This window comes from Hippoglossus stenolepis, chromosome 10, assembly GCF_022539355.2.
Source record: "Hippoglossus stenolepis isolate QCI-W04-F060 chromosome 10, HSTE1.2, whole genome shotgun sequence".
NCBI lineage: Eukaryota > Metazoa > Chordata > Actinopteri > Pleuronectiformes > Pleuronectidae > Hippoglossus > Hippoglossus stenolepis.
The window spans coordinates 13,711,102-13,733,466 of NC_061492.1; the positions used below are offsets into that span (position 1 = coordinate 13,711,102).

At 43.1% G+C, this 22,365-nt stretch overlaps 1 protein-coding gene across 2 annotated transcripts; it reads right to left on the reverse strand.

Annotated features, from left to right (window-relative positions):
• Positions 1 to 1,036: 1,036 nt before the first annotated feature.
• slc35f4 (solute carrier family 35 member F4) lies at positions 1,037 to 22,093 on the reverse strand. 2 transcript variants are annotated; one of them, XM_035167070.2, is made up of 7 exons: positions 21,590 to 22,093; positions 4,831 to 5,131; positions 3,639 to 3,858; positions 3,434 to 3,559; positions 3,149 to 3,341; positions 2,401 to 2,490; positions 1,037 to 1,815 (listed from the first exon to the last, which is right to left on the reverse strand). In XM_035167070.2, exons 1-7 carry the CDS (start codon positions 21,885 to 21,887, stop codon positions 1,580 to 1,582), a joined length of 1,464 nt encoding a protein of 487 aa, XP_035022961.1. In that variant the 5' UTR covers positions 21,888 to 22,093; the 3' UTR covers positions 1,037 to 1,579. The 2 variants fall into 2 exon arrangements, with proteins under 2 accessions (XP_035022961.1, XP_035022962.1); XM_035167071.2 differs by lacking the exon at positions 21,590 to 22,093 and adding an exon at positions 9,869 to 12,267.
• Positions 22,094 to 22,365: the final 272 nt, after the last annotated feature.

Consider the following 22,365-nt stretch of genomic DNA (forward strand, 5'->3'; position numbering starts at 1 on the left):
AGTGCTGAATGCTCTGCCCTTTTGGACCAAATGCTGCTGATTGGCATTTAAACTGTAATATGACCAGACCTCGTAGCAGAGGGTTGTAAGTCTCTACATTTTCTGCTCATACTCTCTCTCCCCAGTGTCTCAGTAGTGAATTAGAATGTGTACTAAAATTTGTTATTGTGGCTGAAGCAGCATCTTATAAGACCCCTTTGTGTTTTAACGTCTCTTATCAGCGTCCACACAGTTGCTGATGGAATTAGAATTTGAACATTACACATTCCTTTGTTTCTTCTAGCTCATTTATTTTGGTATGTTAAAATGCCACTGAAGCTGTCAACTCAGCAAATGCTTCATTAAACGTCTCACCTCACTGACTGTACTGAGATGTGACTGTGTGTGTGTGCGTGTGTTGTCACAATGTTATGTGAAAGTCAATGCGTGTCACTCAGTGTTATGCCCAATAGGCCAAACTGGTCCCATGAGCTTTTACTATTGCCAGAGAGATAGGCATGCTTTATTACCACAGACTGTGTGTATCTGTGCACGACCATTAATTATAGTAGAAATGATCATTCTGACCTTTTTTCAGGTTGCAGTGTGTGTATATGTGTCATGGACAGCTACGCACAGCACAGAAAAGCATTGCATCATATAAAGTGAGGAGAATTCTGCAGTCATTGCTGCTATATCAATGCAATGCACTTAATATTCCTAATATTGTATAAATCACACCCCTTGTTTCTTGGCCTTCAAGTATGGTGGTGACAGTTTAGGATGTACAATGCTATATTCATAGTTTTGAAAATAAATAAATAGCATAGCTTAAACCTGTTTAAGTGTTGTAGTGTATGTTGAAGTGAATGTAAACTAGGACTTTTATAAAAAACACTATGTTATCAGCCGGATCGACAATATTTGCATCTTCTTGGGCAACAAATAAATTAATTGAAGAAAAAAAAAAACATAATAAAATATGATTATTTTTAATAATACATATTTTTAAGTTACATACAAGAAAAGATTAAAACTAGTAATATGCTGCAGTGAATGAAGGTTTTAAATCTTTTATTATGAAAAGCAAAAGATCCTGTACATTACACATAGTATAATTTCCATTTTTTGATATAATACTATTCTATAATGCTTAAAATGTATACTCTTATTGAAACAGCTCTAATTAAATATCATAAATATACGTATAAGATTGAGCCAAACTGGCCCTGCCAATATTTATATTCACAGAATACAGTCTGCAGAGTAGGTCAGGGGAGGCAAGTGAGCGCTTGGTTTGGGTGCGTGCAAGGAAAAGGACTGAGCGTGGCAAATTTTTCAAGAAAGTGAATAACACTTTCCACCCTTTCCATAAATGTTCTCATTTCTCCTCTTGCGATGAAGTGACGGAGACAGAGATGCACCTCCAGAGAGAAGTTTAAAGTTGAAGACAATACTTCCTGTCTTCCTCATGGTGGATCCATGTGGACTGAACATCCAACCACACCTCCTGGGGTGGGTGATGGAGGGGCATGAGCACACAGAGCATCACGACTGGTTAACAGAGGCTCCTAGCAGAGCTCACGTCGTCACGACCGCGTCACGCCAAGGGAATGGAGACAGTGCCATTTGCCCGACTGCGAGTGTGGACGCTGGACTCTGTGAGCTCCTCGCCATGTTCCTCCGACTTCTTGTCTGCGATGGTGGCCAGGAAGCGCATCGTGACCGAATCCCACTCCTCCGGCAGCAACAGGAGCAAGAAGCCCAGGCAGATGATGCAGGTGGCTGCCAGGCGCACCACGCTGAAGATCACCTCGTGTTTCAGAACATCTACGGCTGCAGCGGGTGAACGAAGACAAGAGGAGGGAGCCGGAGAGCAGGGAGGGTGAGAAGATGGGAGAGAGAGAGAGAGACAAAAACAAATAGAGATTAATTACATCAAGTAAAAGATAAACCACAGGACACTGCGGCTGTAGGGGATGAGTGCAGCAAATGCGGCTTATAATGAGCAAACGCGATCCACTTCATCCTCTGTGTCTTTGCGGTCTGGAGCCCTGGGACGAGTTGGCATAACTCACTGACCTTCATACAATCCATCATGGTTAAAGGAAGAAAAAAAAACATGTGTCTGCAGGCATTTAGTGTCGCCTTGGCAACCTGATCCTCCCTCAGCGAGAGAAGAGTTGCAGGGTCTGTTGAGGCACATTGATGATTGGGTTTCCAGGATGAGAGAGCCAGACTTGCTGCGTCATCTGTTTGCTAGAGTGGCCCTAAGTGCTGACCTCTCAATACCAAACCACAGCGTCCGTAATAACCACTCACTCTCATTTTACAACCATTGTTATTTTCCACCATAATAATCAAGAAATAATAATTTGAGTGAATTGGCGGTAATACTTATTCATATTTAAGAAACCCTACCTGCATTGCCCGGCACACTGAGCAGTGTCCCTATGGAGATGAGAATGGGGTAGGTCAGCACCACACCGACGTGCACCAAGATGTTGAACACTGTAAAAGACACGAAAGAAGTTGAAAACACTGACTAACAATTTAATTAGTAGTTAATGGATGAATAATCATTCAGTGGATTGACACATTTATTTGCGAATAATTTAGTTCTGGTTACCTCTGTCAAGGACATTATGTTTTTACCACTGTCTGTTTTGTTGGTTGGTTTGTATGTTTGTTTGTATAGGCATGATTACACACACACAAAAATAACGTCACGGATTTTCACGAAACCTAGTGGAGGGATGGGACACAGGCCAAGGAAGCAGGAATCTTTTAATCTTTGTTAACATTGCTACAAAAGTGGGTATTTATGACTTGGAACAAAATTCAGATTAAACTGGCTTAAATATGTTTTCATAGGAGGATAGTGTACGGTACAACATATACCAATGTGTAGCTGAGATAATGTGAATTCAGTAAGGTATGAATCTTTTTGACGTATCTCTAATAGGTTTTATTGCTCATTTTATTGCGTTTAAAAGCCTGTGTGTATGGTGAAGGTGACTCAGATATGACAAATGTGGTGTGGGGAAACAGTATGTGAACATAACTTTAGATAGGAGAAGGAAAAAAAAACAATTGCTGTGCCTTGTCGATTGGAAACACATGAATGGAGCCATGACCCTCCCACTCGAAGATGTACATGCACTCTCACCCAGCCAAAGTCCTGCCAGTCCACACATGTATCCCCAGGGCAGTGAGGACAGCGAGCCCCAGTGCTCCACCTTGGTGAAGTAGAGGATGAGGGGCACACAGGAGATGAAGATGAGGTTGAAGAAGCCCATGGTGGAGAGGAAGTGAGCCACCTCTCCCAGGTTGGCACTGCCCAGAAACATCTTGAACAGCACCTGGTTGGTGGGGAGAAAAAACAGACCCTTCAATGTGAGTGACTGTACGAGTATTAAAAGATAATCAAACACCCTTCGACCTGCAGCCTGACCTTGTATAGAGCTGATGTTGAGGCTGAGCCCACAGCTAACGCCACGCCCACAAAGGAATCACCGTGGAAACCGTCAGCATAGGCCATCATGACAATACCCGTGATGGCCATAATGGCTGCCACAATCTGCAGGGGTAGAGATTATGTGAGTGATCAGTATCTGCCTCAGAATCATTTTGCAGTGTTTTGGTGTTTTCATACGGACCCGAACGCCCATGAAGCGATCCTTGAGGACGATCCAGGACAGGAGGAAGACGAAGGCCTTGTGGCAGCAGTAGAGCGCTGAGACGTCGGTGGCAGTCAGTTTCTTCAAGGCCAGCAGGTACAGGTAGTTGGTCAGAGTCCACAGGATTGAAAAAGGTGCTGTTCTTTTTACAAAAAGCTTGAGAGTCATCCCGTCCTCCCCAAAGAGCTTACTGCACTCCCTGAAAGAGAGAAACACCACAGGAGGGTAACGGAAGTTGTGTCGTCCTATGATGCCTCTTGGATCAGTGTTTTGTTCAGTTTTAGCCTTATAAAGAAAGTTATAGTTATAAAGAAGACCAGGCTTAGAGGAGGGAAATGTTGGTTGCTTAGTTGCACGGTTCATCATCGACAGTCTTGTGGTTTAGTTTTGAGTGTGAAGAGCAGGAGGGTCTCTTGGGGCTGCACGTAGAGATTTTACTATTCCATAACAAAGTTCATGTGAGTAAAACAACACGGAACAAAACAAGATAAGTCAAAAATAAGAAAGATAACAAATTAAATTAAATTTAAGTTAAAAATCAGGAGTTAAAAGAACTTTCTATAACATATATATTTTAAGCAATGGTTTGAAAATAGGTAAAGTGCTGACAAGTTGAATATTCTCAGGCAATTAATTCCAGGGCCTCAGGGTCCTGATGCCAAAAGCCAGGTCACCCTCGGTTACCAGCCTTGACCTAAGAACTAGTAGGAGAACTAGTGGTTGGAAGATCTTAGATTACAGTTTGGTGTGTAGAAAGTTAGTAGCTCTGTAATATAACTGGGGGCCAGACTGTACTGAGCTTTAAGAGTTATTAAAATAATCTTAAAATCAATCCTAAATGTAAATGGCTGCCAGTGATAGGAGGCAGGAATTGGAGAGATAGGGGCCCTATGCTTGGTGTTGTTTAAAATGCGAGCAGCAGCTTAAGTATAACCTGGTTGTAATTGTGATTTCTTCTCTACTTTCCACTATTAAGCTTCATAGAAACACAAATACTTGACAACCTCCCTATATTTTGGTGTCTGACTATACTGGCACAACTGAGTGTGAATGCCAATTAAAGAGGCCTCTTTCATTAATAATGTAGAGAAAACTCAGTTCCTTTTAACAGTGTTAAGCAGTCATTTAGTACACATATATATATATAGTTTTGATCTTGTAGGTAAATTACCTGAATTTCTGTATGGGCGTCTGCTTCTCTCGAGTGGTGACCATGTGTCCAGAGTAGTAGATGGGGAAGAACAGGATGTTCCAGTTGCTGCTGAACCAGGAGATGAAGAAGGGACAGGAGAACGACTGGAAGGTCAGCTTCACCACCTGAGTGGTGCCCACCCAGGAGGAAGACACACACAGCACCACCAGCAGACCTCCCAGCACCTTCAGGGCCGTGTTGGTGCAGGTCTGGCTGGACTGGCTCTCTCCGCTGGTCTCGCTGCCCGGTGTCTCTGCGTGAGACTCGGAGCCATCCTCTCCTGACGAGAGACGGGGGGGAAGAAAGTGGATTGTACCATCTGCAGCTTGTTTTCTAGTGTCTGTTCAAACTTCGATGAGAATCACAGATATTAGACCATGTGCTGGACAAATTTACTTTTGCTTAGATTTGATTATCTCTGTCGAGGTTATGTTTTCACACCTGTCCAATCGTTTGTTGGTTTGTGTGTGTGATTATGCTGATAAGATTTCGACAACACTTGGGGGAAGGCTGCGATATGGATCAGGGAAGCACCCATTCATTTTGGTGTGGGTCCAGGAATATTTTTATCAACTTTATTTAACATTGCAATCTAGTAGTATTTTGACATTTTCGCTGATTTCTCAGAGAATAACTCATTGATCTCGATTAAAAAAAACAACATAGTTTGATGAGTGATTTCTATAAGTGTGTGAACTTTGGTGCAGCTGAATTTAAGGGAACGCTTGGGTCTTGGTGAAGCTATTCGCTCTACTGAGTGCCATTCTAGTTTTTTCTATTCGTTTGTTAGTTAGCAGGATTATGCAAAACCCTCTCAACTGATTTCCATGAAATTTCCCGCAGGGGTGGCGCATGACTGGAGGAAGAACCCATTCATGTAAGGAGAATGAGGAGACGGAGAGATCTTTGCAGAGGTATGATTGTCATTGTAGTTTCAAAATGTCACTGGAAACATATTTTGTCCAGTCTTTGCATATTCAGTATTTTGTTTTAATTAGTGTATATACCTATACTACAATGTAGCCTACAGGCCTGCGGCTGGGGTCCAGCACAAAAGCATTCACTGATTAATCGTCCTTTGGGATCTTTTCCACAATTTGCATTTCTTGCTCTAACGTCATAAACACATGTGACAAGCTTTGTTAAAAATGTGTCGGGTTAGCATCGTGACCGTGCATGTCATAAATATCTTTGTCACCTCATGATGCAGCACCGTCGTGGCCAGGTGTGCACAGAAACCTGATGAGAGCAGAACTAACCACGTGACACTCTACAAGAAAGTCATGTCAACCTTGGCAGCCTCTCTTTTGACTGTCGCTACATTCCTGCTGCAGAAATAAATTGTGGGTTTTTAATCTTATGCCAGTGACGCATGGCAGATTTGGCCGTAGTGCCGTAATGGACTGCGGAAGTGAATGTCTGCTGGATCTTAACTGTACTGTAGAATATGTCAAGTGGTGAGTGTGTGTGAGTGTGTGGGTGTGTGTGGGTGTGTGTGTGTGTGTGAGCATTTCCGGAGAGCGAAAGCTCAGATCCGTTCTTTACCTTTCAACAGCGTGATCAATTTACACCAGGGCAGGCATAACAGACGACATGTGCGGGGTGTTGCTGCCTGTGCTCTCTTTTGCTAACTCAGCACGTGAAGCTCTGCCATTTCCATCATTGCTATAGACACTGGAGCCCTGCGCTGCACTGGAACTTGTGTTTCCCCTCTATAGGAGCAGTATAACGTCAGGCAATGAGAGACCAAGTGGATTAGGTTATTTTTACCCTAAAACAAACTGTTACACAGCATCTAGGACACAAAACCTTTGATCAAGTAACAAGTTTTTGATCAAACTTTCTACCATCTAATGAGTGTAGCTCCCCTGTTTACTAAATACCAAACTTTTAATGATAAAGTAAGCAGATATAAGCGTCTCCCCCTCGAAGGTCACTGCATTCAGTCGGAGAAGAAACTCTACATTCTTGGCAAATGTATCTGATCAGCCTGAACAAAGCACGAGATCATCGCTGGCACCCAGTAAGACTATTAAAGTGAAGTTATGGCTGTAGCTGTTACACCAAAGAAAGAATAATGAACATGCAGTCACAGGTTCGAGAGTCACGCACTGCAGCGGTGGAAGAAGTAGTCAGATTCTTTACCTAAGTAAAAGTACTGAAATCCCAATGTAAAAATACTCCTTATTTCGCATTACCTGCATTTAAAACCTTATACCTGAGCTAAAGTACAGACATAATATCAGATAAACGTTCTGAGGAAAATTAGCAGGTGTGGCTGATATCATTTTATTATTAAGTTATTAGACTATCAATACTCATGAGTCAATGTATAAGTAGTATTTTAGTGTTGCGGCTGGTCAAGGTTGAAGTACTTTCTAACCCCTGAACATGCCTGATTTATTTCATCTAGAGCCATAAATTATTCTCTGGTTAATCAACAAAAATGTTGCCATGTTGGAGAATGTGATAATAACGTCCTGGATCCTAATCCAGATCCGAGCCTGAATTAAATGGATTCTTCCCTGGTGCAAACTGCATCCTTTTACCAAGTTTTGTGGTAATATGTCTAATAGATTGTGTGTAAGGCTGCAAACTAACAGAAAAACAAACACAACCTTGGAGGTAAAAACTCACAACAACTCTGAAAGGTGACAAGTGACACTGACTACTCACTGCTTTTCTGTTAGGGGTCACAACCCATAATAGATGGAAACCACAAGTTTGGTCTTTAACAATTCAACAACATTGTGTTTCATTATCACATAATGTTGTGTGTATGTAAAATCTTTATCTGAAAATCATCCTGTCGAACATAATAGAAATACAGTGGTACTGGAGTTAAAGATAATGGAGTACACAATAAAATACTCAAGTACAGGTTTCTTTAAGTGTATTCAAGTAGATGTAATTAGTTACTTTCCACCACTGCATCAATACTGGATTATCCTCATCGTTGTGTTTGAGGCCATGAGACCATTAAAAAAAAACACATTTTAAACTAGCAATGAAAACCTTTAGCATCCAGAAAGTGTGATGACTCCCATGGATCATTCAGACTCTTTAGCTGTTCAGTTTATTCTAGTCGATCTATCACCTCAAAAATTTCTCAGATTAAACGTTTCACCCCAGCAGGGAGCAGGTCCACAGAACGCAGCGAAGCCAAAGTGTTCAACAGGGATACAGATTTGTTTCTACAGGATCATCGAGGGATTTGGTCTAATTACATTCTGTCAAAGCAAAGATCCTCAATCAACCTAATGAGGCTGGTGGTTGCAAACTGGAAAAAACTGAGATCTGATTTCGCTGCAAAGGAGAAGCAGCTCTTTTTGTACTGTTTTTGTGTTGCTTCCTCCTCGTCCTTCCTGCAGTCTGGTTTGTGTTTCATGGCGCTGACAGAACATAAAGCTTTTTAGTGTTGGATGCAGGCTCTTCTGTTGCTGAAGTAAGAGCCACTACAGGCTGATCTAGTGCCAAGTGGCAGTAATATTATAACTCTACTATTCCCCTGCCTCACGAAAGCAGCTCCCGTGGCCAAAATGATATTCTCATCGCACGCCGTGTTACTGCTGAGTAACAGTGCTGCTAAAAGGAAAGGAGAGAGCAGGGATGTTTCCTTAAAACCTAGTATGATACATTTTGGCTCTGTTAAAATTGAAATCCCAAAGGTTTATGTAATAAAAATATGTTCATGTAGAAGTACTAATTAAATTCTAAAAATATAGACTCACTAGACAAACACGGCTAAATATGACCCGAACATCCACTTAAAGCATCTACCTATAATTGGAATTGACACAAGCTAAAACACACAATCCACAGGCAATACATTTTAAACCCACAATACTACTATATGCAAATACATTAGTTTTAGAAAGATTTGTATTCACAGTTTGCTAAAAGTATATTTCAAGGCTTTAAAGGGCCATTTCATCACAGAAACAACAACGTATATATATCATTCACTACTGGCGTCCATTAACAACGCTCATCCTCTCCGTGTGACGCAGTACACCGCTCGAACCTTTTCAATCTATCCTCCGTTTTATCGTCACCACTGACGCTGCACGCCGGTGACACTGATGGATGGAGCCCTGCTGCATTCAATTTGAAGCTCGCCGTCACGTCTGCAGTGCCATAGGTGGGCTTGTGCTACAGGGTCAAACAGTCTTTAACCAAAATTATGATGATGCTGATGAAAAAGTGATCAGCGGTATCGTTCCCTAATCTCTTATACTAAAGTAAGAGGTGTGTGTGTGTGTGTGTGTGTGTGTGTGTGTGTGTGGTGGGGTGGAGGGGTGTTTAGGTGATGTTCTAGGCTTTGAGTGATGAGGATGCTGAAGAGTTGAAATGCTACATGAAGGAAGAGCAGGTGAACAGATGTGGGAGCAGCTGCATGATATTGGGCCTTTTCTTTGTTTTTCCGTGCCAGGTTACACAGGGCAGCCAGAAACAACACAAACCACATATGCTGCTGCCACTACTACACCTCCTGTCAACACTTTGAGCTTCTCTACTCTGCCAACTGGAAACTGCAGTGATACAAATGTGTGTTTACACCATCCAGAGAACTGTCAAGAAGTCTGAGAGTCAAGAGAACAACTAACTGCTTTGTGTTTATCTTTCTGTGATTTAAATTACTGTTATGACACGTGAATGAAACACGCCTCAGATTTAAGAAGTAAACAACCGCATCACACTTGTTCACTCATTGACAATTCCCTGCACGTGCCTGATGGGACACCATGACGTCAGTAAGTAAGTGCTGGTCGTTAAAAATAAAAGTACTCAATAGTTGGAAGCAGCCTATCTGATCTGGTGCTGCCAATGACTCAGTTCATGCCAATGCGCGCACACACACACACACACACACACACACACACACACACACACACACACACACACACACACACACACACACACACACACACACACACACACACACACACACACACACACACACACACACACACACACACACACACACACACACACACACTCTGGTCTGTCAGTTTACCTTCAGAGATGGGGCAGGTCAGGACCTGAGTGCTGTACGAGCTGAGAGGAGCCACTCGGGCTGAGTGCTTCTTCATCCTCCACTGGGGGCACAACACACTGTCCTTCCCTGGGCAGTGTGCGTGCGTGTGGTGTGTGTGTGTTGTGTGTGTGGTGTGTGGGTGTGTGTTTGTGTGTGTGTGTGTGTGCTCAGCAGCTCCTCCTGTTAGCACCGTGCATCCTCAGACTCCTGATTCCTCCACTCCGTCTCCGCGCTCTTGATTGCCCCCCCCCCTCAACTTCCTCCCAGATCTCTGACAACTCTTCTGTCTTCTTCTTCCAGCGCTCCAGTCCGGACTCTCCGCTCCTCTCCAGCCCAGTGTTCTCACTGTTAGGCCTCCTGCTGCTCTCTCTCTCTCTCTCTCTCTCTCTCTCTCTCTCTCTCTCTCTCTCTCTCTCTGCTTCTCTCAGTGTCTCTCTGTCTGTCTGGATGGGGACACAGCTCGGTGGAGACAGCTCAGTGAAGTGGAGACTCTACTGTTTCACTGTCATGCCGTGATCCAACGCTGCCACTGTCTCCAAGGGAGACTGAGCTTCAAGTGTGTGTGGCATGGCGCAATCACTCCCCTCATCTCTCTCTCTCTCTCTCTCTCTGTCCTCCTCCTCCTCTTTTCTGTCTGTCTCACTACGCTGCTCCCCTCCTCTTCGTTTGCTCCACAAATCAGCAGCTTTGTTTGGAAGGTAACCAAGCAGCCCGTCCTAATTATGCTGCGTTAGCTGCTGCCCCCTCCTTTGCTCCATCTTCCTCCCCTCCCCTTTCTACCTGACCAGGCTCTCCTCTTCGCTCTTCCCTCCTCAACTCTCTCTAAACACTCTTGTCCTCCGTCCTCCTACTTCTCCCTCCCTCTCCGCAGCTCTTCACTACTCCTTAAGAGTCGGATTATTAGTAGAGCTCTCTCCTGTCGCCTTCACCGCTGCAGATGAGCTCTAAAAAAAGAATAAAACTTTCCTGCCCACATAACATGAATTCATGGCAATCCCATAGATGCTCATTCTGTCACACACTGAGGTCATTTCAAGAGGCATATGAAGCCCTCTAACACCCCCTATACCACCACATGATGACACCATATTCCACAGTGTGCATGTAGGAGGCCGTGATCCAAATCTCACATTTTACACACATTTTAAGATACTGAACCAGAGTTTTAAGCTTAAAAGCTAAATTTTCCACTTTAAATTAAGAATTAGTCTCATGCATCTGAACCAGCCCCAGTTGTCTGCTACTGGACTGATTCACTTTTCCTCAAAAGTACAATAAAACGAGCAATCTGTTTATTTTCCTTGAACAGAGAACAAACTCCATCAACACTTTGTTGCCCATTAGAGCTCATGTTCTACACAACAGAGTCGGAAAGTAGTAATTACTCAAGAATTGTAGGCTACATTGTGAAAGTTTGGATGAGGGCATTAGTGGGGTGAGGTTCATTCTACTCAACGAGTGTTTATCCAATGCAGACATTATGAAGACTGTATAGATAAAGTTTAAAGTAGCAGTTCAACCTATAGCAGAACCTGATCACTAACATTAATGTCTACTATAATCATCCATCTATTTGCTAAACAGCTTCTCCTTTGAGGGTCGTGGGGGGAGCTGGAGACAATCTGACGATTAGGCGATTAGGTTCACCCCAGAGTTTCCAATCAACCTAAACCCAATCAATAACTTGACACTTTGAAATGAAATGTAGAGTTGGATTTGACAGAAAAGGACCTGCACTTGGATGGGTCTCAAAGAATCAGAGCAGCAACTGGGATACCCCCCACCTAATAACTAGAAGGCCACTCAGAGAGCGTATATCTCCTCCAAGGCCGACGTAATATTTCACCGTGTTACATTAAGTGAAAAAAAAATGGATCCACTCTAAAATGAACCCCACCCCCCTCAAAATTCAGTGTTTTTTGCGTAACTCTGCTTGCAATCAAACAAACCCCAATGAAAACATAACCACCTTGGCACTGGAAGATATACAGGGCATTAAATTAATAATAACAAATAACAGCATATACGGATGTCACGATGGTTGAGGGAGCTGAGCTGCATTGACATGATCATATCAGGCTTAAGATTATAGTGACTGAGCTGTTCACCTACACTAGTATTTAGACTAAACGTAACTAGTTAGCTGTGAACGAGTCAGTGGCTGTGGATCAGGAATGACACAGATGATGCCGATCAGCCTGTGCTGACTCTGCCTGAACCACATTTATGCTTCATTACTGTACTTTCTGTAAGCACTTCTGACTCATACCTCCTCACTTATATTTACGTCAAATCTGCTGTGGAGGACATTTACTGTTAGTTGTGCATTTTTACATTAAATATTAACGTTATAATGCTGCTACCTTCTTAACATTTATACTTGTTTTATCCCTTTTGCACAGTCAAGGGAAATCCTCCCATTAGCAGCTGATATGGACCCGAGATGAGGAGTGTCAGTCTGGGTCATGTGAATCAGCCTGGGGTCTGCGGTCAGGAGTTTCCATCTCAAGGAAAGCCCTCAGACCATTTTATCTCCGGCTGTGGTTTTTCTATCTGAAGATATAATGGACCTGATTATTATGTGGGCCTTTACATCAATGGCATATCAGTATCTAGTGTATGTGGTCAGACACAGGAGGCCTGGCAGCCTGTAATATAATCTTAATATAACCTATGCTGTGCAGTGTTCACCCTCGGTAAAAATCGATACTTGCCGAGCCAGGAACAGCAGAGCTATGACCTGAGAAAATGAGAGCACCCAACAGTATACATGCAATGCAGTGAGCGCAGTGTCCCGGACGAAACGAGTGCTATTATGCAGTCATGTTTGGTCCAGGATCTCTGTCATTATATCAGTATCACCGTGGGTACCTCCACTCTCGGCTGCCTCTACTCTCCAGGGCTCATCAGCCAAAGATCTGGCTCCTCTTCAGAGAGGAGAGCAGATCAGAGTATTTTCCTGTGCATTCTTCAGGCTGAGAGCACAGAACAGCACAGTTACTGTTGGGCTGTTACAGTGGAAATGATGCAGGGCCACATTTAGGTAACAATATGGTCATTTTCTTTGTTTTTCAGAGCAGTGGGAGGGTATTTTTGGAACACAAATGCAAAATGCACGATATCCTGAGGTGGAGCTGTGTTTAAAACGTTTGTGCGCGGAGCGTGGCTGATAGTAATGTTTGGTCAGGGGTAAGCAGGGGATGAGCTGGGGGTATATGGATCCCCTGAGACAAGGAGGGTTAAACTTAAAAATAGCTCTGCTGATGAGTGGAGCCAACAGCTAGACAGGGAGGGGACAGAGAAACCATCTAGTCAGCAGAGCCCAGGATGCTAATCACCATCAGATTAAGAGAACTACCTGGAGCAGGGATGCTACGGTTCAATGTCAAATATTAGACCAAGCGTTTTCAGGACAACATGTAGTTTTTTAGGTATCTTACTTAAGCTTAACAGAGCACAAGATCGATGCTATAGCACACATCTACATCACATCCAGTGCTGCAGCGTACAACACAATTCAAGAGCACAACAAGCCACAGCTCCAAAATAACCATATTAAGTTTAATATCACTTATCTAGGTGTACCTAATAAACTGGGAAATGAGTGTATGTAACACAGTGGTGCTGCTGCATCCACAGATCAAAACAGAAAATGATACAGCATCCCCTCTCTTTACCTCCATAGCAACAGTGAGTGTTCTGCGCACACTGATGCACCCAACTCATTCAGGCTCTTTTGTCATTTAGATGAACAGACACTCATCGGTTTGTGGTGCGAGGCTCTTTGTCCCCGGCACCTCTCAGTTACTCACCACATCTCGACAAGGACCAGCACCAGAGACTACAGAGGAAGAGGAGGAGGAGGCGGTTTTCAGTAGAAATGTGGACAAGAAAACCTCTGAGTGAAAAAGTCTGGTTGTTAGATGTTTCAAGATGTGAACCATCAACTCAAAATAGTCGGTAACACTAGAAGATGAGGACACCTAGTGGTAGATATGATGAATTGCAGTACAGGTGCACGAGACATGAGGATGTTTCCTTGATAAGGCTTTACCAATTCAACCTGTTCTTCCATCCATCCATTGTGTATACCACTTAGCTTTTGAGGGCCGACAGGGGAGCTGGAGCCAAACTCAACTGACATTAGGCAAGAGGTGTGGTACACCAGGGACAGGTCATCGTATCGCAGGGCCGACATACTGAGACAAACAACCATTCATTCTCACTTTACACGTCGGTTTGGAGTCTCCAATCAACCTAACCCCAATCTGCATGTCTTCAGACTGTGGAAGGAAGCTGGAGAACCTGGACAAACCCATCTGCGTGGGGAGAACATGCAAACTCCACACAGAAAGGCCCCAGACATAGTCAAGCTGGGATTCAACAAACTACCGCGCTAAACACTCCACCACCATAACACCAACCTGTGCTTACTTATCCTTAGTGGCCTCTTGTAATGCATTCAGTTCCACTTTGATGTGATGAGGTTTCGATACATTTGCAGATGAAAAATTTGAGGTTCTGAAAACGCAAAAGTGTCTTTTAGAAACAAGGTAAGATAATTCACAGACATGAAAACTATTCACAGTGATGTCTGTATTTTATGAACTTCTGACAGGACAGACTGAATTTGCTTGTTAGGGGGAGCCCCTGGTGCAATTTTTCTCCATGTGGATTTATAGAATTATGTGCTACTGGTTGTAGTTTAACATGTGAACAATTGCGTATTTTGTATGTCAGAGTCTGCAGAGTAGTGATCAGCAGATGGAGCCTCGGTAACAAGGTCCTGTGGATACACGCGCCTGACCAGATCGGCTGTCAAATAACTCTTTCAAACCAAGCTTACCAGAAAAATCCACACTTGTACATACATTAAATCTGTGTGATATAAAATGACAGAAATCATCTTTGAGAAAACTTTATTGGATGTGTGCTTTGACTTTTTAGTTAGGTCCGTGTCCCATTCACTAACATGGACGAGGCAGGATTTAAGGCCTATACTGCAGCCAGCCACCAGGAGGCAATCAAGACGTTTTTGGCTTCAATTTTTGGGAGCAGTCACGTCGTCAATCTTAAAGGGGACATAGCATGCAAATTCCACTTTGTTAGTGCTTCTACAGGTTAATGTGGGTATCTGGCATGTCTACCAACCCAAAAACTCTGGGGAAAACACTGCGCGTTTTGTTATAGTTCCTCTAAGTCAGAAACGTCATGCTTGAGCGACTCGATTGCGCTTCCTGGGTATTGTGTCGTAACAAGGAACTGGAAGTCTCCCTACATGGTCTTGGCCCACCCCCTCATGGGGGGGGAGGGGGGAGGGGGGAGCTGGCTCATTAGCATTTAAAGGAACAGGCACTCAAAACAGGTCACTCTGTGGAGGGCTGTTTTATACAGGGTAAAAAGGGTGCTGTTTTATATGATCCTTGTGGTATTTTGACCAAAGTATGTTACAGACATTTCATTAAGACCCCAAGGAACCATATCAACTTGTGGTAAAATGGGCATGCTATGTCCCCTTTAATTTGCAGTCTATGGTTTGCCAAAAAACTAACTAGCACACTGCTGGAATATTTCCTGGAGCTGCCTGATTCAGTTTATGGCATTATGAAATTGTTCATCACGTACAAATCAGAAAATTAGATTTTCCTACAGCAACATTTGAACATGCAATGACACATCTCTCTGAGATGACACTGAACTGAAGAGGTTTAACCTTTTCTCTTACTTTACAACCAATCACATTACTCAATACCAATCAGCAATCCAGCGAATTGTTGCTGAGTTTGTCAAGTGACAGTTTTGAGTTAATGCTTTGAGCAACACTAATTGAATTCCTGTCACCCCATATTGATCAGCTGTGACAGCAGAAGTCTCGGGGACGCAGGTCTCCAAGCGCTGGCCAATATTCTTTTTAACGGGTTTAGCTGAAATGAAACGTCCCCCTGGATATATAGCAGATATTAAGCATTGCTTTGAATAACAAGATCAAGTGCTAGCTCCAATTTGCATGCAGTGTCTTGCAATATGCAGTAAATTATGCAATAGGTCCAGGAGACACACAACCTGCTACTTTCTTATACAGCCTCTGTGTGTGAACCACTGCAGACACATGTTAAATAAAATGTGTGAGTCATGAGTCTTGATGATTTACACATGTAGGGTTGTAATTAGAAAATGACCGACGTTTACTGTCCAGTGTGAAGGTCACTTTGTTGTTGTTGTAGGATTATAGAACCACTAGAGGGCAGTGTGATACTGCTGACAAGACCAATGTTGGCGTGCTCAGCCTGATGGAAAGACCAGTCCCACACATTGTGCTCTCATATTATGTAATGAGACTTTCACACGAAAATCATCTCAACCATAAAGCAAACTGCTGGAGCAAGCCAAAAAACCCCCCACAACATTTAGTCACCCAACGTGCAGCACTACAACACATTCAGAGCTGTTTGCACGAGCACAGGTCAGCACTTCTGCAGCTCCTGGGCAGAAACATCTGCACCCATTACTTGCCGGGTGTTTCTGCTCGTTTCCCCCAGGAGAATGTGAGGCTAACAGCTCTCCAGCAGTCGTTCAGGCAAAGCTCATATCCCATTCGACGCTGGGCTTGGTTATAAATAGCAGAGAGAGAGCAGGCATGGGAACGGGACGGTCCAAAATAAGTGCGTGCATATATACAGAACGTCTGAGGCCACGCTTGAGGAGGAAAGTCAAGATTCACCTGCTGTTGACAATGGCCATGGATGGTTTCAGAAGTGCAAAGTGAATTGCCAATCAGTACAAGCAACAGAATGTGTGTATCTTGTTTTCTATCAACTAAAGTGCATTCAAACTCAGCATTATGGTAAATTGTTGCGTTTCCTTCATAATTTCCCTGAGTGCCTGGCTGTGCCGCTGTCTCGCTGTCGTGCCAGCACTGAACACCGGTACAGTGCCGAGTGTGAGTGCCACTACCAGAAGCTGTCACTTCTCCTGTGCTGCACCTAGTTACTTCAGCAGGGAGCGTGCCAGCCTCACAGACCGCTATTATCTATTCCAAATAATACACAGCAAATCTTGGTAATGGCTTCCCAGGAGATGCTGAGGAAGCATTTACTACGCACATACAATTATTATCTGCTCCAGCAGGAGCCGCAGATGCTTTTCCAATATGCTGGTGTTTATGGCCGTGGTACTGGTTCAGAGATGTTTATGGTTTGAATCTATTGGGTTAATTTAGTTTTATTCTATTTCACTATTTTATTTTCAGACCTCTTCACCCAGGATGACATAGAATGAGATAAGAATAAGAATTCACCACATATTTGTGTTATAATAGAGAGTCCTCTTTTCTCTGTTGCATCTGTATAGGAACCAAGGTTGAGTAATGAAGCTATAGACAGCGTCTTGTGGAAGAAACAAAGCCACAACAATGATGACGAGACGAGATCAGGTTTTGACATATTCGTCCAATACAGAAATTCCACCTATAATCTATTGGTTTGCAGCCACCTTGATTTTGTAGGCTTATAATCCTCCTTTTTGTGAGGACAGTTCAGATTCGGTGATGGCAATACAGCTGTTAACATGTTAACTTCTTAAAAACTAGAATGGCTTTTCTTATCTTCATCCGTCTCCAACTTCATTCCTTCATCCTGTACGATTTCCCCTTACAGCTGCTATCAATTCAACAGGAAATATTGCACCTTGCCTTGTCTTTTTTTAGTAGGTTATTGTTCTTTTTATTCCATTATATCATAACTGTACAGTATGGATTACATCTCAGACCCTGTCCCCAAATGTAGTCCACAGTCCCCCTCGGAGGCATCTTCTCATTCACCGCAGATGGCGAATGGCAATAATAACAAACTGGCAACAGGATCTTACTAAATATATCATTACCCCATAGGCTTGGCAGGATGAGCCCACTGTTCTATTTGCGTGCTCCTTTGTCTTCGTCACACTTTATGGAAAAGAATACTTGCCACCCTGAGGGACATGTGAGTCTCAGCTCAAAGTTTGCAATCGCGTAAACAGAAATGTGAAACTGTGACTTTTCACATTCTCCTTTCTGAGAATAAGAAAAATAGCACATCGGAGAGGACGGTGGGCTTGTAGATGAGCAGTTTAGTCGGACTCCTTCAGGCTGACATTACTGGTAATAGCATGTTTAATAGCTGGAATATCCACTGTTAACTGTGGCAGGCGGAGAAATCCGGGGACGGGTAGATGGAGGAACACAGGGCTACAGATGGCATATTTTATCAGGGAAATGGGAAATGTCTCTCAAATCAAATAACCTCTCCGCTCGCCGATGGCTTTATAGGCTTAGTATAGATGCTATTACAATCCACACCTGCTCCTTATACTGAAAATCCCTTCACAGACGACACCACATCTTTCATTTCCCTCTCCTAGAGTACACAGCAGGCCGGGAGCAGATAGAGGCCTGGATGCTGAGAGCTTGGGCTGTAGCTGACGGTTATTTTCATTTTCTCTATTATTCAGTCTATGATTTTCTACAGTAATCAATCGTATAACCCCCCGAAGCTTAGAAGTGTATTTCGAGAATATTCTGTTTACCGTGATATAAAAGAAAAAAAAGCAGCAAATCTTCACGTTTGAAAAGCCGAAATAAGTCAAAATGATAACTTAAAAATATTTTAATCACTTTATTAGTTGAATCAGCTTTACAGCTCTATTGAGAATAATATTATCTTATCTGCCTTAACGGGCTATATGTTGATATTTATAAACTTGCTGAACACACTCAAAAATACGGTGAAACAGCTTTCTGTAATAATGCCCGAAAGATTTGGAACAAACTCCTCCTACATATTAGAAATGTGCTTAAAACATTTTATGATCCAGCTTTTAATTTCTTCAACCGTTTCCTTTTATTGTAATCTTAACCTAGCTTTAACACTTTATTTCCATATATTTGATTCTTTTAACACCTATATACTGTTCTAATATGTTCTTTTAGTCGCATTATATGCAAAAGTGAATGAAAAGTGCTATATAGATAAAGTTTATTAATATTTACTATCATACAAGCATCAGTAAAATAAGAACTTCACTAATGGACAGAAATGACCTCCGTCTCACTTCGTTGTTGTATTTTCAACTGCCGTCACAGAATTAGGAAAAACAAGCCTGATTATAGAACTTAATTAACCTAATTTCCACTCTCAGTACAAGAGCCAAAAACCGTGTCTCGGCTACATTTAATTGCCTTTGTATCAAAGGTCCTTGAACTGTTAAAAAATGCCAAATCTGTTTTCCATTTTAATTTCTGGGTGCCCCCTGTTAATCAAAGTGTTTCCCAAATGAAAGTGTCTGATTGCATTCATGGTTAATCTGCTGCAACTGTCACCCCTGCAAATGAGGCCGTTAATGAGAGACAGACTCATTTCCTTTCTACTCAGCCTCCATCTTAAAATCCACTGAGGTGCTCTCAGTTAAAAAAACAAAAACGCCTCAACTGGTGATTTGTGATTGGATTTGCATACTCACGTTTCCTTTGAGAGTTTTGGTGCATTATGTCACGGGGTGTCAAGGTCGTAGATTTGTGGAGGAACGTCACATTCAAAACAACATCCCAACATCAAGAGAGCAGCTCGCTCCTCTACGTGTGTTTCTAAGTCATGAATTTTATAGTTACTCTTTTATGTAACTGCCAGAGGGAGATGTTGGGGAGCTTGCGTGACAAGATCAATTTATTTAGTGGTGAAGTGTATCAGCATGTGAAACACAGGAAGGTCACATATAGATGTAGATGACCCTTTATATTTCAGGGGGATTTATTCAAGAAAAGTGCTGGTTCATCCCCACGTTTAATGATGAAGATATATAATGTACAGGCCGAATATAAAACAGAAAGTGAAAGTCCCTAATACAACGCCTTGATGCTAGAGAGATTGTAAATTCCTGCTCTCCACGCCTTGCTTTATTACCATAAAGCATTTGTTGAAGAAGAAAAAGAGCAGAGAGCATTGCAATCATTGCTCTTTTTCTTCGTGTTATAATTCTTCTGGCAGCGGCCACACCGAGAAAGGACTGGAGGGCGAGATTTTAAAGATCATCTCCCGAAAATAAATAAAGCATGATCAGCTCTCTCCTCGAGTCCGGGCCATTGTCTTCGTGTCAGCAAAATTCTGAGTATTGCTCCACCAATCAAGACCACGTTGACAAAATGAAAATGACAGAGAAGCTGAACAGTATTGAGGAGTGGCCGTATCTCATGCACGTCAGGGAAACAGCTGGCAGTGTTCACAAACATCAGGAGAGGAGCTGCTGCATTTGTCATCAGGGAAATTGATTGTTTCATTAAAACATTTGGAATTCAAGATGAGGCTGCCACACAAGTGATTGTTTGCACAGATTCACTAACGTGGCGGTTTTTGATCTGGACAACATTGGGCCACAGACTAAAAGATCTGTCTGAAAGGTCTGAAATTTCATTTAAAATGCCTGCATAATTTGTGCGCAACACTTTGCAGTGTAATTGCATTGTCTGAAAGTATTACATTTGTTTTCTCTCTGTTCTTGTGTGTGTGTGTGTGTGTGTGTGTGTGTGTGTGTGTGTGTGTGTGTGTGTGTGTGTGTGTGTGTGTGTGTGTGTGTGTGTGTGTGTACTAAGTTTTGTTACCTCTTAGGACCTTTTCCAGTATTAACAATGACCTTGACAGGACCAGTAGGCCTCATTGGGACCAAAGCCTGGTCCTAACTGGGCAAAACTAATAATAAATAATTTCTGAGATCCTGGTTAAGGTTAATGGTAATATGTGGATTGTTGTTATGTGAAGGTTAGGGTTAGTCTTGTATTGGTCATGGTCATATCCTATATCATAATATATGGAAGTCAAATACAAAGTCAAAATGTATGTGTGTGTGTGTGTGTGTGTGTGTTGTGTGTGTGGTGTGCGTGCGTGCGTGTGTGTGTGTGTGTGTGTGCATGTGTTTGGTATTACTGATGTCATGGAGACATTAATCTGTTAAAACATTATGGGGACGTGAAGTGATGTTTTAAGGTTCGTAGGTTTAGGTTTAGGTTTAGGTTTAGGTTGGGTTATGGTTAGATTTAGGTAAGTAGTAACTATGGTTAAGGTCAGAGTAAGTCTCCATGAAATCAATGCAAGTCAATGTAATGTCCTCTGAAATCTCGCAGATACACTGTGTGTGTGTACGTGTGTGAGTGTGTGTACGTGTGTGTCACAGATGGATGGACCTGTGCAGCATCACTCAGCCTCCAGCTAGTAGTGGCAGTGATCGACATCATGCTGCTCCATAACAGCCATAATTACAGGCCGGTTAGCTGAGGTTGTAAGAGCGGTGGATTTTGCAATTGCCTAATTAAAATGACAACTCATTTGGAAGGGAGGAAGATGCGTGCATTGTTCAGACACACACGCACGCACACACACACACACACACACACACACACACGCACACACACACACACACACGCACACACTGGCACTGCATTAACACCATTTGTTTTCTTTATTATCATTAAATCCCCTGATAGCACGCACGCACGCACGCACGCACACACACACACACACACACACACACACACGCACGCACACGCACGCACACGCACACGTTTTAACATCTCATTAAACCGTATTCTCTTTAATCCTCACACCTTGACACTGACACTGGAACATCCACAGATGATGCCATCACTCTACTTTCTTTTCGTTCTTTCTCACTCACTTCTGTGACTGGAGTACCCCGGGTTGTAGCCGTAGTAGCCGGTGATCCTCAGGATGCGGTCCTCTATGTCGTGCACCCCGTTCGCCGTCACTTTGGGGCTGCCGTCCGTCAAGCCCGTCGGCGTCGCCTTGCCCGGCAGGTGCGTGCTCGTCGGGGGATCCAGGCGGATGCAGGGCTGCTCTCCGCCGTCCTCTCCTCCGGTGATCTCGGTGCTTATCATCGTGGGTCCGAGCGGGCAGAGATCAGCGGGGAGCCGGAGGAAGGATGCGCCCCGGTCACCATGTGTTCCGGGCTGCATCAACAATTAGTCAAGCTGAGAGGAGGAGGAGGAGGACATCCAGAGACACGGTCACATTCCCTCAGTGAAGCTCGCGGACAAACGGCAAGGTTATCAAAGTCCTGGAGCCCTGGCACACATGAGACACTAGGGGGCGTGTCACTACTGTCACATGCTGTCTACCTGTGGTGGGGAGCAGCAGAAATGAATCACATGTACCTGCATGAAAACAAGTGCGTAGAAACATGGTGTCTTTCATCGTGTGTGGCGTCTCTAAAACAGGTGGTGTAATATATCACGACCTAGATTTGGGTGAAAGGGATCTGTTGGCAGAAATTTAAGGTAAAATAATCCCAGTGACGTTTTCACTATAGTGTGTTTCATTTAAATTTTACAAATTGTTGTTTTGTTTAACCTACAATGAGCCCTTTGTATTTAACTACTTTATATTTACATCGGGAACGGGTCTTCTTTACGGAGGCCGCCATGTTTTTAACAG

Bases quoted from the DNA above. Each gene is read 5' to 3' on its own strand.
- slc35f4 (XM_035167070.2), bottom strand. From the start codon at position 21,887: ATGCAGCCCGGAACACATGGTGACCGGGGCGCATCCTTCCTCCGGCTC. The intron at 5,132-21,589 runs GTGAGTGAGAAA...GTCTCTCGTCAG, and splicing joins GGGGTACTCCAGTCACAGAA to GAGAGGATGGCTCCGAGTCT. The intron at 3,859-4,830 runs GTAATTTACCTA...TCTCTCTTTCAG, and splicing joins ACGCCCATACAGAAATTCAG to GGAGTGCAGTAAGCTCTTTG.